The 15613-nt window shown below is 52.8% G+C and overlaps 1 protein-coding gene across 1 annotated transcript; it reads right to left on the bottom strand.

The window, feature by feature from the left end:
* Window positions 1-1402: 1402 nt before the first annotated feature.
* Window positions 1403-14785, bottom strand: PLPP7 (phospholipid phosphatase 7 (inactive)). Its single transcript, XM_069031773.1, has 2 exons — window positions 14143-14785; window positions 1403-2242 (listed from the first exon to the last, which is right to left on the bottom strand). The coding sequence occupies exons 1-2, from the start codon at window positions 14591-14593 to the stop codon at window positions 1878-1880; spliced, it is 816 nt and encodes a 271-aa protein (XP_068887874.1). The 5' UTR covers window positions 14594-14785; the 3' UTR covers window positions 1403-1877.
* Window positions 14786-15613: the final 828 nt, after the last annotated feature.

Raw genomic sequence — 15613 nt, 5'->3', positions numbered from 1 at the left:
GCCACCCTGGATATACCAGGAGAAGACAACACAAGTGCAAGGAAACCTGGACCAGGTGACACGACTGTAGAATCATCCAGTCTATTTGCAAAGGTTCAATAAATTCTGGAGCTACAAAGCGAGAGTTTCCCACAAAGCCATGGGGGAACATGCATCCCCTGCTCCCTGCCCCTTCAGGAACCTGTCATCTCCAGCTACACATCGGTGCATCACCCACAATCAGAGCTCAGAACCTGAGCTCCATCCTCGCTAGGGGTGAGGATAAACTCTGTGTGTAGTAATGCCTGGAAGGAAAAAAAAGCACCACAGCTCACTTCTTCACAGAAATCTTTGCAGGAGAAGGAGGAAAGGAGGCAAAGGAAAATGCTGATGGGAGGGTAGCACATCGCTGCTCCCACCCGCAGCAGCAGGAGGGAAGCAGGACAGCACCCACCACCCACGCTGCTCTGCCTGCTGCTGCACCAGCCTCCAGGGACAACCCTGAGCTCTCCCCTTTCCTCAACACACTCAGTGACAGCCCTTCCCAGGGGACAGCTCATCCGTGAGCTCTGTGGGAGGCTTGTGTTTAAAGGACATGGATGCCTTCCTTACCACGCTCCTGCTCCAGCCTCGGAGCCGGCAGCGCGGGAAGCCAGCAGCTCCCAGGGCTCTGCACTGACATCCCAGCTGGAGACACATGCCAGGGATAGATTTGCTGTTTAGCTTCTTTTCATATTAATCATCAAAGAGCAACAAATGTCAGCAGCTTACAACAGTCATTAGCTGAATGTCTTCTTCTCACCAGCCCCTGTAGGAAGAGGCTTCCCAACATGCAGGGCAAGATGATGGCACAGGACCCAGCTGACTCCTTCCTGGCCTTGCAAGCCAGGTGTATTTTCCTCACTTGGGATCCACAGGAGGACAGGGATGACAGGATCCCTCCATTTTGCAGGATTCATCCAGTCAGGGAAGGTGCTATGTCTGATAGTATCCCTCACCTGCCAAATAGCAAACTGTCTTCTAGAGACAGATAAACCACAGAGAACTGGCACATTCAAAATACAGGATTTTCTTATGGCAGTTGTGAGGGGGGATCTGTTTCAGAGACAGCACATTGAGCATGGCCATCACCTGGATAAGGATCCACCAGGCTTCAAAGAGGCCACTTGTCAATAATGGGAAGAAACAGCACCACGTCAGGGCATCGTGTGTTCCCTACCAGACCAAAAACTCCTCACACACCCTCACAGAACAGATTTTCCTTCAGTGTCCTGAGCACCATCTAGGCCCACCCCGTCCAAAGCAAAAGTTTGCATCCCCTTGGGCAGCAAGACTGCAGGACCTGCTCCATGCTGAATGTATATCTCAAAGCCACACTGGGTTCGTTTTCTCCCTTCCCTCATGATAAGAACCAAACAGGGCAGGATTTTTATGATTATTTATTATCTGTAAAGTGCCAGCAGTGTCCTGACTCTGTACAAGACACAACTGCTGGGCTTACAAAAAGAAAAAAAAAGCACTGTGGCCAAAATCATTTATCCTCTAATAAGTTAACGAATGTGTTCTCAGGAAGCTCTCAGGCACTGCCCATCCTGAGGACATATCAAGGTGCCAATGTGAACCACCTAAAGAAGGCAGACATGGAGCTCATTTCTCTCACCTGTAAAGCTTAATTAGGCTGCTGTCCAAACACAGCTTGAGAATACAGCCATAACACAGGTATGGCCCTTGATTGCTAAAACCCAATCCATTACAATAAACTTTTTTTTAAAGGTGGGGAAGCAACATTAAAAAACACCACTACTCATGGAAGTTACAACTGCTTCCAACAGACAACACGTAGAAAATACTGGGAGGGGAACTCTCAAAGTATCTTCTAGTTTCCAAGTCCTCCATGTTTACCAGATGGATATCAACATCTGACATGTGTTGGAAGACATCCATATCAACTCCACCAGCCTGAACTGCAAGTAGCCGAAAACAAAGCCAGACAGAACATCTGTGATGTGGTGCCGTCCGATCATGACGCGGGAAAAGCCCACGCAGAGGGCCCAGAGGACCAGCAGGATGCGGAGAGGGATGGCCAGGACCAGGTGGTTGAGGAAGAACTTGGAGAGCATGGCCACCCGGCTGGCGTGCCCGGCGGGAAAGGCGTAGGTGTCCATGGTCAGGTAGTCCAACAAGCCAGGGTTGATGTCATACGGACCCTTCCGCTTGGCCAGCTTCTGCAAACCTGCCACAATCATGATGTCCAGCAGCAGGGCTGCAAAAAGGGAGACAGAGAGGGAACGGTGAGAGACAGAAGCAGAGCTGAGGGAAATTTTCAAGGCAGAACATTAATGGTTTGTCATAATGTTTAAATAAAAATTTAGGTTTGGTTCTGGCCAGACGTCCACAGTGCAGCTGCACACAACTTCTCCATCCTCAGGTCACCACCCAAATGTTGATTAACCCTCCCAGTTCACCTACAGAGGAGGCAAATACCACTGTCCCCATCTGACAGAGGAGAACCCCAAACGGCAGAGGCGAGCGATCCAGCTGGGGAGGAAGAGAGCAACTGGCAAAGCTAAAATTGAAACTCTTTTGGCCCTCAAACCACCACTCTGGGTGTTCTGTTGCTGCCTCCACCCTGTGCTTTAGAAACCTCGTGCAGCAAGGTCCCTGCCTGGGGCTCTGTGCCAGGGTGACCAGGTTGCAGTGAGCAGCCTGCTGGAGGAAAGGTGCCCCACAGCACTTTCTACTCTTGTCCCTTGTCTTCTCCCAAGCCCACCACCTCCTCCTGCCCAGAGCAGCCAGGGGATCGCACTACACTGACAGATTTCACTAAGAAAAGAGCATTAGGACCAGTGAGCCAAGGGGAAAGCTACGCAATAACGAAAAAAAGGGCTTCTGTGTTAAAAACAGCACCACGGTGTGTTGGAGGGTGGGCGACATCCTCCTAGATAGCCCGCACCCATCCTTCCTCCTCTGCCAATGCATCAAACACTCACAAGTCATTTCTTGTTTCTGCTCACCTCTTGCTCCCTGTGACTTTCTCCCTGCAAGTCACCCCACACACCCCCTTCCCTGTGCAAATGCATTGAGGGTAAGACACCTCCCAGCCACAGCACACCCAGGTTTGTGATGGCCCAGGACCATCCCTGCAGCTGCAGCTCTCTCCACCAAACCACCTTTCTTCCCTAACAGCTTCAGGAGTGAAACCCATCAGCACTTGTCTACATCATCCTTCTCTTCAGCCCACCTGCTTCGTCCTAGCCGACAGGTACTGTCATTCCTATTTCCTAGCATCAATTTTATTTCTCTTTAATCCCCTCATCTGCTTTTCCCCACCCCTCCTAATTAGTCAGAGTGCTGATTTCAGCTCCCCGCAGCAACGACAAGAAGGTATCTGTCATCACGAGCACAGCCTGCTCCCTCGGCAGGAATGCCAGGGGCCAGTTGTTTGGTTCCCAGGCCCTGGTAGAGACCATTCCTTGAGAGATGACAAGGTTTCAGGAGGATGGATGGGAGTGCAGCGGTGGTGGGGATGGGAAATGAGACGGCACATGGGAGGCAGCTCCTCCTGCCTGCTCAGCACCTGGCAGAAGCTGGGAAGTGAGGAGCTGTCACGGCAGCTTTGCTCACCCACCTTCCCTGTGTGCCCAGCCCCTGGCACTGCTTTGGGAAGGGGCTGGTATTTATCCTGGCCAAACCCTCTCCGTATAGGAGGCCGCTCTTCTCCCTCATCTGCAGGCCATCTTGCTTGGGAAATGGGACAGCAGGACCTCCCTGGACCTTCTGCCCAACAGGTCATGCCCTGGGGTCTCAGAGCTGTGGAGGGCAGATGGAGCAGAGGAAAAGATCTGAATACCAGCTCCTCCCTGGCATGGACAGTAGCAGGAATCCAGGCTAGACACAAGAAGCAGGAGGCTTACATGGAGGAAAGGTTCATGGGTGGCACCTGAACAAAGGCATTGAGGCTGCAGGTGGCAAGGAGGCTGGTCACAGCACCGGGGCTGTAGCACTAGCGATGGGTTTAGGAGGACAAGGACAACCAGGGACTGCCCAGATCCTGCTGGATGTGGCTGGCAGACAGGGAGAGAGCAGGGGGAAGTCTGCAGCCCACCAGGACCCCAGCACTCAGCAGAGCAGTTTCTGCAATTTGCTGATTTCTTTTTTGACACACCGGCCGGGGGGAGAAAGGGACAGAAGGATTTCAGACACAGGCTGTGGAGCCCTGGAGCAGCCACTCACCCTGGCTCCCTGTTAAGGTCAAATGCTGTCAGCCCAGGCCTGGCTGACCATTACAGGGCTGCCCCGCTGTGCACGGCTCTGCTCAGGCTCGGATTCCTAAATCACCCCCAGCCCAACCCCCCACCCCACCAAATGACCCCCCCGCAGCCCTGATCCAACAAAGTGCTTCAGGGGATGATTTTCAGAGCTCATTGGCTGCATTTCCCTCCAGTCCCATCTCACCCTGGATGAGAACTGTGTGAAACCAAAGCTCCAGGATGCTCTCTCGGGAACCCAGACTCATCAAATTCTTGGGAACCCAGAAGCATCGGAGAGATTATGCGCCAGCGCTGCCAAGAGAAGACTCTGGCCCAAGCTGCTCCTGCTGAAGTCAGCACCCATTGCATTGCCACAGCTCCAGAAGGAGTCTGGGCACCTCAACAGATCCCAGTCTTTTCCATGGTGTTCAATAAATTCACCACCAAACCTGCCCATGGATCAGAGCATAAGTGCCATATGCTTCAGCAACGTGTGGTGTTCACCATTGTCCATCAGTATTTTGCACTGGCAGTATTTTTTTATGGTCAAAGGTGATGTCAGGGCAACTCGAGGGATGCAGGCATGTGTGCATGGAGGTGTTCAGGGCATGGAGAACAAGCCAAAGAGCAGTTTTAATAATCCTTTCATTCAGAAGATGAATAAAATGGGCCTTCAGTACTGCTAGCTTTGATTTTCATCAAATGATGCACAGAAAGCAAAAAGCCTCGTTTGCCCACATTTCAAGATTGGAAAGCATGACAGCATTAAAACCGGGGGTTAATTTGCCGTTAAAAGAAAAAACCACCAAAGATCCCTCCGTCTGGTGCTTTTTCTGTCACTTCCCCTTGCACTTTCTGTTCCTTTTATGGAGATTTCTTTATGAATCAGCCCCAGCAGCCTGCCCTGCCCCGGTCCCCGAGGTATGGGGGTCCCGTGGCCCTCTCCCAGTGCTGGGTCTTTGCTGTTCCCCTTCCCTCTCCTGCTCCTGCTGCTGCCGCCGGCGCTGGCAGGGTGAATCAGCAGGCAGCACTGCTGCCGACGGTGCTGCCAAGGGCCCATCCTTCAGGAACAGATACAGACAGTGCCGTTGCCCAGCAGCCCCATCCCCAGCCCTATTCCCTTGCAATCCCATGACCTACATACCCGCCTGGACCTCGGCTCGCTTCCTTCCTACCCTTAATGCACATCAAACCCTCCCTCCTCAGGTGGGCACAGCATCAGGCACATAAGGGGTTAAATTTATCATGGGTCCCCTCGGTGCTATCTGCAGGTGGGTGTCTCTGCACTGGGGACTGTTCTTGCTGTTGAACCCAAAGCTCCAAGCCTTGCACCTGCCACCTGCAAATCAGCATGGCCACCTTGGCTCCGTCCTTCCCTGGTCCCTCACACAGAGCCCTGCAAATCCTTCAGGCTGACCTGACTGGAGGCTGGAGCAAACACAGCCCCAGGGGAGCCCGTGGAAGGGAGCCTGCAGCTGATGCACCAGCCTGCACTGGCTGCTCTCTGGGGACCCTCGGGGCTGTCACAAGCACAGCAGAGATGGCAGAGTGCCACCTGACTGAGGGTGAGATGAGAAGAGCAAGAAATTTTAATTTGAAGCATTTTTTTCATCATGCCATTCCCCCAGAGTCAGGTAGCACTGGATTTAAACCAGAGGCATCACTGGATGTAAAATCCAGGTAGCACCGTATTTACAAGCAAAGGAAGGATTAGCTCTTGCCCATTTTTGCTCCTTTCACATTTTTCTGAAAAAGATCAGGAATTTCCTTGTTGACCTGGTGTTAAGTGAAAGAATCCTTCAGATTTCCAATGCAAAACCATCCAATCCCCAAATCCTACATTAACATCTAAAACGTCCCTAAAACACAAAAACAAAGAGCAAGTATTTTCTTGCATGTAACAATTTTCGCATCAGAGATCACCTTGGTATTGTAAAAAGCAACATCTGGCATCGGATGCACAGTAAATGAGCTGAAAGTGAGCCCCCTCGGCAGGCATTTTATATCTATTAATAAGGAAAAGAAAACAATTATCTGCCTTGCTCCTACCACCAAATGTTAGGAGCCCATTAGGAGCGGAGAGGTGAGCAGAGAGAAGCCCTGTGCAGGCAGGGCACAAGGACAAACCTGAACCATTGTCAGCAGAACCAAATCAAACTCCAAAGTTTGTATTTAAGAGAAATTGAAATAGTTGGATGTCCCCCACCACCATAAGGTCCTTTCTGACCCCAAGGTGCCACCTCTGCTGCCATCCCTTATGGCTGGAAGAGGCTGCGGATGGTGTGAGCACCCTTGGGGACATCGTCTGCTCCAGGCTGGAGCCAGGCAGCGTCTCCAGGGACAGAGGCAGATTCCAGCTGGGATGTTTATATATAAACAAGTTATCAAAACCGCAGCTGAAAAACAACCTGGGTGCAGTGCTGGGGGCAGGGGGGGAGGAAAAGAGGAGAAAGCCAAAAAAGCCCTTGGCCTCATCTGCTCCTGCAGCCAAGATCCACATGACTTCACACACATGGGGCTGCTTGGATGAGACAAGGCGGCTCTCCAGAGCCCAGCCTGTGAGGTCGGGATCAGAAACAGTCACAAGCTGGACTCAGCCTTCCAGAACTGCAGCTGAGCACATGGGGAGAGGAAAACAGGGAGGTAAATACCCAGGAATGAAGAGAGAACCCATCTCATGAACTCAGGAGGCTCCCAGTGTGGGAGCAGATGTGCCTCAGACAAGATGTGCACAGAGCAGAGCCAAGCTGGTGACAACTCATGGCCTGGGCTTCAAACCCACCGTGCTGGAGGTGGCATGTGCTCCCTACTGCAGCTGCTGAGGCCACGTGTAGGGCCAAGACTGGCTGTGAAGGTGCTGTATTGCCCAGATTACCCACCCTCACTCAGGAGCGAATTCTGGACAAATGCCACCATTCCCAAGAAACATTTTCTTTAGCTCCATAGTTAGAATTTGTAAATTTCCCCCCATTTTTCTTTTTACTTACATGCCCCCTCCTACTCCTTCTGAACTTCCCAAATCTCCCACAGGCATTAAGCTCCCTGACCTGGTAAATGAGCTGTTTCTAGCCTTATCTCATTGACATTAATAAAAGATGAATCTTCACCCTCTCTCCAGTGGAGTCAGTGGCAGCTGGAAGAGGTCCACTCCTCTGGAAATGAACCCCGCCATTTCATTTTGTCCCCCAAATGTGGCACTATTGGGTGTAAGAGCTGACAAAAAGCACAGATGGCATGACACATTGAAGAGCCAATGAATCAGGCATTGTGGTGTTTGGGGGGGGGTATTTTTTGGCTGAACAAGCAGCAGTGTGGGGTAAGTGGTCATGGGGAGGTGAAAAAATGGTGGAAAGCAGAATTGTGCAATTAATTAAAATAAAAACCCACAACAACTAAAAATAGATTTGCTATATTCTAGATGATTAGAAGCAGCCCTGAGTGAAAACACAGGCTGCCTGGAGTTCTCCCCTTGGAAACACTGTGTCCTGGGAGCTGGGAAATTTGTACTCAGCATCAAATACTGAGTGTGGCTGCTTCACTGGCGGTCTGCATAGGCTGGGATGAGATGCAGGCAAGAGGGGGAGCACAGTGAAAAGGGCTTATGCCACTGGGGAGAAGGAGCTGAGCAGTACCAGGATGGCTCATCTGCCTCCCAGAAGGGCTCTGACAGCTTGAAATGCCCCTGTACCCCATGGCAGCAGCACAGGTACCATCAGCACAGCCCAGAACCACATGCACCAGCACCAACAGCACTGTATGGGATGAGGTGGAGCATGGCCCAGCCCACAAAGGCTGGGCTCCTTGCTCATCCTCAGTGTTGTTTGGGCTTGGATCTACACCCCACTGCTTTCAAAGAGGCAAACTGGCAAAAAAAAAAAGTCTGATTCAGTGATGCTCAGAGGCTCTCCAACCACCACTCACAGTGTGGACCCAGATCAGGTACATCTGCCAGCATCCATGTAGAGATGGAATTGGTTCTCTGCTCCAGGTTAAAACATGGAGGTTTCCTCAAAGCGGAGGAAAAAAGGAGAGTTCATCTGACCCCCCTTTCCCACCCCATCCTCCACCAATCCTGACCCGGAGCAGGAGACCCGACGGGCTCTCCCTGCCTGCTGCTCCTCCCAACAACTCACCTCACTCCCCCACCTTCCTCTTCCCAACCACTGCTCCTGTCAAGGCGTGTTAGAGGCAAACACACTCACCCATTTCCTGGGATCTCCCTTCGGGCCAGAGCCCGGCTCAGCTTCTCCAGCTCTGCCTGAGTGAAACAGCTACTGTCCCCTCTGAGCTGCAGGCAGGGGCAATGGGAAGTTGTTCCCAGAGTGACAGACATAAGGATGACTCATTTCCCATGTTTATTCCCCCTCTTCCTATTCAACAACCCTCGCACTTCTTTTCTCTTTCGCTCTGCATTCAGGCTCGGGAACGTTTCGCTGTTTGCTCTGCGAGGGTTGGATTCCAGCTCGCTGCACGCTCCCCAAGGGCTGCACACTGATGCCTGCAGGGCTCGCAGCATCCCCAGCAGCCTGCCAGGACCTAAGCAAATCGGTGCTGCCTGGTCCCGAGGGGCTGATCAGACCCTGGGTCTGATGGAGATGTGCAGGTCCCTGGAAATACCCCCGTGCCTGCTCCAGCCACAGTCAGAGGAGTCCCAGCCTGTCACTGAGCGTCCTTCATGCAAAGGGACACAGCAGGCTCGCCAGCCTGCCCTGCAGTGAGCAAGATACGTTCCTGTAGAGGAAGCAGGCAGGAAGGGGGGCAGGGAAGCCGAGAGAGCTGGGCATTGCTGGCTGTTCAGAGATGCCTGAGCTCATCAGCTGTGAAGGGATGAAGGCTGAGCATGGCACCCACCAAAGGGCCACGGACTTCAACTGCTGTATCTGGGCAGAACAGAGGCAGATTAGCAGCCTGGAGTGATGAAGAGGAATGCTGAAGAGGACCTGCGTCTAAATGCTGGATGCAGGGAGTGGGCATCTGCGTTGTTCCCTCTGCCTGGCACCCTCCACGGGTCACTCATGTTGGGTTATTTGGCATTTAAATGTTTCCACCTCACTGGGCAGACGTGCTGCTGGCTCAGTGAGACCTTGGTGGGCACTGGCAGGGAGGGGAGGGGAGTGGGACAGCGGCTGAGCCCCCTCCATGTGCCAGGTTGTCCAAGGAGGGATGGTTCCGCAGGGCACCAGCTCCCGAGCTGCTCTCCCCTTCCCTGATGGAGTGTCCTCTGCCCTGCCTGGCTCAGAAAATCCCTGCTCTCACAGTGGAAAAATGAAAGGGAAGAAAACAGACACATTTGGCCCCAAACCATCTCTGAGGCTCTGGGCTGAGCAAGCTCTGCTGCATACAGACTGATCCATCTGCCGTGCAGCTCCCCGGCCTCTCTGCTGGGTCTGGGCTTCCCTGAGGCTCGACAGGATCAGCTCATCTGCACTGCCTGGGCATTTCATCTGCCTGGTGACCTTTACCAGTAATGGGCTGTACTGTCTGGGTTTTCATCACACAGCCTCCAAAGAGAAGCATGACAATACCTGAAGCACGTCCGTACTGTCAGAACAGGGTCAGTGGGGTCTCGAGGGGCTTGGTGAAGGCATTTCTTGCTCTCTTTCCTTCCTAATCCACCAATTTCTGGTCTTGCTTGGAAGCTGCCAGGGTGGGACCACAGAGTTCTGACCATATATATGTATTTATAATCTTCTTTTTTAGGGGTCTGCAGGGGACTATGCTTCAGAAGATCATGGCTTAGTTCCTGGTCAGAGTGAAGCTATGTCAGTATTCAGGAAGAAGGCTGGACAGAGCAAGAACTTCCTTCTTGCTGACCTCCAGGAGTGGAGAGGCGGTCCTGGGCTCCCTCCTTTCCCCCTCCCGTGGCATTCACCCATCCCCAGCCTGACACACTGCTCGATGATACATCCCTGCCCCGAGGCACTGCTTTACTTAATGGGATAAATGCTTAGTGACAGCACCAAAGAGCCATCCTGCCCCTCCAAGCAGGATGCAGAGCCAGCTGGAGATGGCTGGGCACTGGGACCAGTGTCACTGAGACTGCAAGCAAAGAGAAGACAAGGGCTTTCTCTTCTCCTAGTTTGGATACCTATTCCAGAGAGCCATGAGCACAGCAGAACCAGTTACTGGTACTTCAAACCAAGCACAAATACAATTCTATGTGCAAGCAGATACCTCCCAACAGCAAAGGCACCCAGCTGGACTGAAAATAACTAAACACAGTGGTGGTTTGGCTCACAACACAAAAGATGGGCTTTACTGGAGTGACCACTGTGGGTGGGTTACCCTATTCCATCCCCAGTGACCATATTCCATCCCCACCGCAGTGAGAAGGTGCCTGGATCTGCAAAGACCATCAGTTTAACGAGATCAATCTGTTTAGCTTAATAAATAGGAGGTGAAGAAATTACTTGAGCACTATCCAAAATACTGAAAGGCGGAAGAGATGTTGGCTGAAAGAGCTGTTCAGCTGGAGAGAGAAGGGTATGGAGACACAATGAAGGGAAGAATCCAACTAAAAGCACTTGTGAGAATCCCTACCACTGCAGTAATACAGAAATGGCTCTGACAAGTTCACCCTCACTTGTAACTGGACATCAGATTGAGTGTTTGGGTTTTTTCCCTTAACAAATTGAACAGGAATAAATTAAGGGATGTGCTACAGCCTGTATTTTGCCGTGGGTTAGATCGATGATCCAAATGTTCTTTGCTGGCTTTGCAGTCAATGAATCACTAAATTTGGATTCACATCCTCACCAGATGGATCAGAATCAGAAACCGAGGTACCACTGCCCCCAGGGTTTAATGGAGTTTTCGTCTGGTTCTGAAGCAGATCTGGGCATTTTACTGAAAGTTTTATAACTGCTTTCCCCCTGCAAGCCCAATTGCAAGGTTCAAATTACTTTCTAAGCACCTCAGTTTTCATGAAACCCTTGTGATTGCAGAGAAAAGCTTGAATGGTCCTAAAAGTTCCAACACTGGCAGACAAATAAAATGAACTTTATAACCTGGGGATTTCCTGAGCTGTGATGTTCTCAATTTAGCCAAAGGGGTGTGGACCTTCTCCCTGACTTTTGCTCAGCCAGGGCTGGTGATGCTGAGACAGTCTTCCTGAAAGCATGTCCTGGCAGAGATTTTCACAGTGGGCACACATATCTGGTTTCTTCCATCTTTTCAGTAACAGGCTGTGTGTGCTTCTCTGGCTGTTTGGCATTTGCTGGAAAAGATTACTGCGAGAAGGGGAATCAATAAATTCCATCACAGATGATAAACATGGAGGGAAAACATTGCTTGGGGTTGCTAATCAACATCTGCAGTGGGGATGGATGGAGCAGCCCAGGGTCAGACCCCTTCACCCGGAATGCTCCCACATGTGTTGGCAAAGCCCCCGTCAAGAGCTCCTCCTCCATCTGCAGTGGTGCTTCTGCCAGGTTCCCAGTCCCATTTCAGCAGTCTCCTGTCTCCTCGCCTTGGAAGCCTGATTGCAAATCCTAAACAAGTGCTCTATGATGGGCTGGCTCCCTGCCCAGAGACTGCATCAGAAATTCTGCTTGATGTATCAAACCCTCAGGAAGCAGGGGGAAGGGAGGAGAGCCCGGGGAGGTACAGAAGGGGTGCCACGGACAACCCCAACTTCCCGGCTTCCCTCTTCCAGCAGGGAAGCACCAGGAGGTTCCCTTCCCTTTGACCTGTGCCTGTCCAGGAGGGCTTTTCACCACATCCCAGTGGATTTGAACCACAGGAAAGCAGCAGCAAGAGGGACCAAGGATGCCAGATGCAGCAGTGGTGCCATGACCTTCTGTCTATACAAGACCCCACTTTTCCTGGGACCTGTTGAGCCAGCCCCAGGCTCCCAGCCAGGCTCCTTCTCCACCAGCAGTGCAGGTATCATGGCAGCAGCTACTCAGATACTCAGAGTTCCTGACTGCAGTCTTAAATATCAGCCCAAGGCCACTCTCACAGCAGAGATCTGCTCTGTGGGGTGACACAAGTCCTGCTGCAGGAGCTCTCACAAGAGAGGCTGAGGGCACCTTGGGCAGTCCCACCAGTCAGTGTTGTCTTTTCAGAAGGAGCAGTGGAGCTCTTTGGAGGCTGCCAGACCTATGGAACTGGTCCTTCACACCAATTAACTATTTCCTGTCTTGGCAGGGGGAGAGGGGAGGTGGGAGTAGTGTGTTTAGGCAAGGATGCAAGACTCCAGAACCCCCAACTTGCCCCTGGGCACCGCGTTGGAGCTCAGGAGACCTGGAGATGTGGGTAGTGATGCAGGGCTGAGCTCTCCCAGCCACCACTCAATAAAGTTAGAACATTACCCCGAGGTGCCTTTGCATTTGGCCTCCTCATACAGCAACAGAAAGGTGAGAAAACTTTCCTTGTTTTCAGGCCAAAATGGGCATTAGCTCTTTGCAAGGATCTCAAATAACTTGGAGTCAAAGAGGTCAGTGTTCAGACTCCAGCCCCATCAGAGGCTCTTGGGTCAAGAGACACCTGGAAACTGTGCTGGCCCCTGTTAGTCACCTACTATTTCATCCTCGTGCCCTTTTAAATGGATCTTCTCTTCCCAGCGAGGGGCTGACCCCGCGCACCGAGGAGCCCCTGGAAGAACTGCTGACGTTGGCGGGCTCTGCATCACGCTGGTGCTATTCTGGCTTCTTCCCTGCCACGGCCTCCCGCCATGAGATGCCACAGCACGAGGACAGTCTCCTCCAAAGGCACAGGGGAGAACAGGCAGCTACCACTGTGCCTTTCAAGCCAGTCCAGCTCAGTCTTCACCCTCTCTGAAGGATGAATTTGTGGAAAAAAACCCAAAACCCGGGGCCACATTGCTGAGCTGTATCACATCACAGTCAGCCCCTGCAGACAGGATGTCCCTTTCCTGTGGTGCCTGTGAAATAAAAGTGTCCCTCCTGCCCCTCAAAACTCTCCCTGAGAAGGAAGTGTCTAAATCCAATGTTTTCAATTTCTCCCACCAACCAAAAGTGGGATTGCTGAGTTTTTAGGGAGGGTGAAACGCCAGAGTGGGTCACAGCCAGAGGAGAGGGTAATTAGTCACAAGGAAAAATAGAATAACTGGACCCTGTGCCAAAGGCAGAAGAGCAAGAAGAGCAAGGTCCTCAGGTATACATGGCCAGGGCACGTTGGGGCCAGGATCTAAGGCAAGTTAGAGCTCATCCTGGTCACTGGTGGGACATCAGGGTGGGATGGGCCCCGCACAATGGAGAAGCCAAACCCTTCAACACATCCCAATCTCCAGAACCAGGGACACTGACCACCACCATGCAAGGAACGACTAGCAGGAGAGCCAGAGGCATCCCAGCCTGCCTACACAGCCTCTGGGTCAAATTAGCACATGGAAATGGGGACAGCAGCAAGAAGGGTACCCAAGGGAAGGAGGATGTGAGAGAGAACTGCAGCAGGGAAGGTGACAGGACTCCATCACGTGGAGCCAGGGTCTGGTCAAGAAGTGGCAAGGGGATGGAAATAACATCCTCAGGAATTGATCCAGATATCAAAGATTAATATCTTTATGTTTTCCCCACCTATCAAACACCAAGGCAGATGACCACAGATTAAATAAAAGACATCACTGCTGGTATCCACCCTCCCACCACGGATACTCCCTTGGTCTGACTGGACAACCCTGCCCCATGCAGGACCAGAGGCCTGTCCCTGCTCCATGGGTGTCCCCACCTACCACCATTACTCCATCCCTCTTAGACAACTTCTTGTGACATCCACCACCCACAGTACCTGGGACTAAGAGGGCCAATAAGTGCAACATTTACCCTCAAGGTCCCTCCCTGCTTCCTGACCACATCTGATGCTGGGAACAGCCAGAGGAGGAGTCCCAGCGCTGCTGTCCATTGTGACCAGGGCTGGGCTTTCCCAGCAGGGAGGGAGGTTTGCCACTCACCTAGCAGCAGGTTCATGAGGACCTCCTGGCCTGCCAGTGTGCTGCTCTTCACCAGGCAGATGAGCGTACCCGCAATCCAGGGGATCCCGTGCCCCGTTATCCCCAGGAGGTTGATCATGGAGCGGGCACCTCCCCAGGAGGAGGCTCTGTTGGCACACACTCCCAGCCTCTTGGACATGCAGATATCGATGGCCAGCAGCGAGTTGAAGGCAATTCCCTTGAAGGAGGGGTTGAGCTGCATGCAATCCTCCTCGGGCAGCTGCTGCGACTGTCTCCGCTCCTTGGGGTTGGTGTTCTGGGCACCGGCTGCCCCGGCCTGGCCGCTCTGCTTCCTGCTGGAGCTCCTGTTCTCCTGGTTCCCCTTCAAGGGCTGATTCAGGGAGAGGAACTCAGCCCTGTTGAGGACATTGTTCCTGTCTCTGGCCCTGGACCGTGGCTGGGATGCTGGCATTGCAGTCTCTCTTTAACGCAACCTGCTTTGCAATACCGGGAAGGAGAGAAATCCCTCTTCTCCCTGCAGAAAGCTTCCCCCACTCCCACCCTCACAAGCTGTGAATTTGGGAAGCTACAAAGGTTCCCCTCTGTTGCAGTTGCCCCCAGCACAGACTGCAGCTGTTAAATATAGAGTAAGGAATGCACATGGCTGTTTACTTCATGGGCCTAGCAAGCTTGGAAGGAAAATTAATGCCAGGCTTGGCAGCCACTCCAGTGCCAGGGAAAAAGGTTGGACAGCCAATAGATACAAAGAAGAGGAGGGAAAAACATTGTGCCAAAGGTTGGTTGCTTCTGGCCTGGTCTATTTAAATCTTCCAATTGCTTATTCCCCTGGGCTGCAAGGGAAACTGGGAAACGTAGTTCTTTTTGTGCTGCAATTCACATTTCAGTGCCAGAGCCAGAGCTGGGGATGATGACATCCCCCTCCCCAGGGCACCCCGTGGGGGGCTGTGCTGCCTGGCTTTGCAGCACCAAGACCAGGTGTTGCTCAGGGGCTTCCCCTCAAGGGGCTCTCCCCCAAATCTTCCTGATTAATCTGTTTTGCAACTTCTGCCCCCCTGCCTGGGCACCCTAAATACCCCCTCCCACCCTGGCACGGATACCTTTCAAGCACCACTAACCCCACCCTCCCTCCCGGCTCAGGATGCGCCCCTGGAGCGCCTTCCATCACTCACCCCCTTCCGGGACGCAGGAAAAGCATCACCTGCCTCCTGATTACACGCGAAGCAGCCGCTAATGAATTCCCGTCCTCCTGCCCGCGGCGCTGCGCGTGGCCTCGATACCGCGCGTGTCCGTGCCGTGTCCGTGCCATGTCCCTGCCGTGTCCGTGCCGTGTCCGTGCCGTGTCCCTGCCGTGTCCGTGCCGTATCCCTGCCGTGTCCCAGCACCGCGCAGCCCGTGCTAACGCAGGTGACAGCCGGTGCCTGTGTCCCCCGACAGCAGCACGGGCACTGTGCAGCACGGGCATCGCGGCACG

Source organism: Aphelocoma coerulescens, chromosome 17 (genome assembly GCF_041296385.1).
Source record: "Aphelocoma coerulescens isolate FSJ_1873_10779 chromosome 17, UR_Acoe_1.0, whole genome shotgun sequence".
In the NCBI taxonomy this organism is placed as follows: domain Eukaryota; kingdom Metazoa; phylum Chordata; class Aves; order Passeriformes; family Corvidae; genus Aphelocoma; species Aphelocoma coerulescens.
The sequence above is the reverse complement of the archived record's forward strand: the minus strand, read 5'-3'. Positions and strand labels throughout refer to the sequence as shown.

Bases quoted from the DNA above. Each gene is read 5' to 3' on its own strand.
- PLPP7 (XM_069031773.1), bottom strand. From the start codon at position 14,593: ATGCCAGCATCCCAGCCACGGTCCAGGGCCAGAGACAGGAACAATGTC. The intron at 2,243-14,142 runs GTGAGTGGCAAA...CCCTTTTTGCAG, and splicing joins CCTCATGAACCTGCTGCTAG to CCCTGCTGCTGGACATCATG.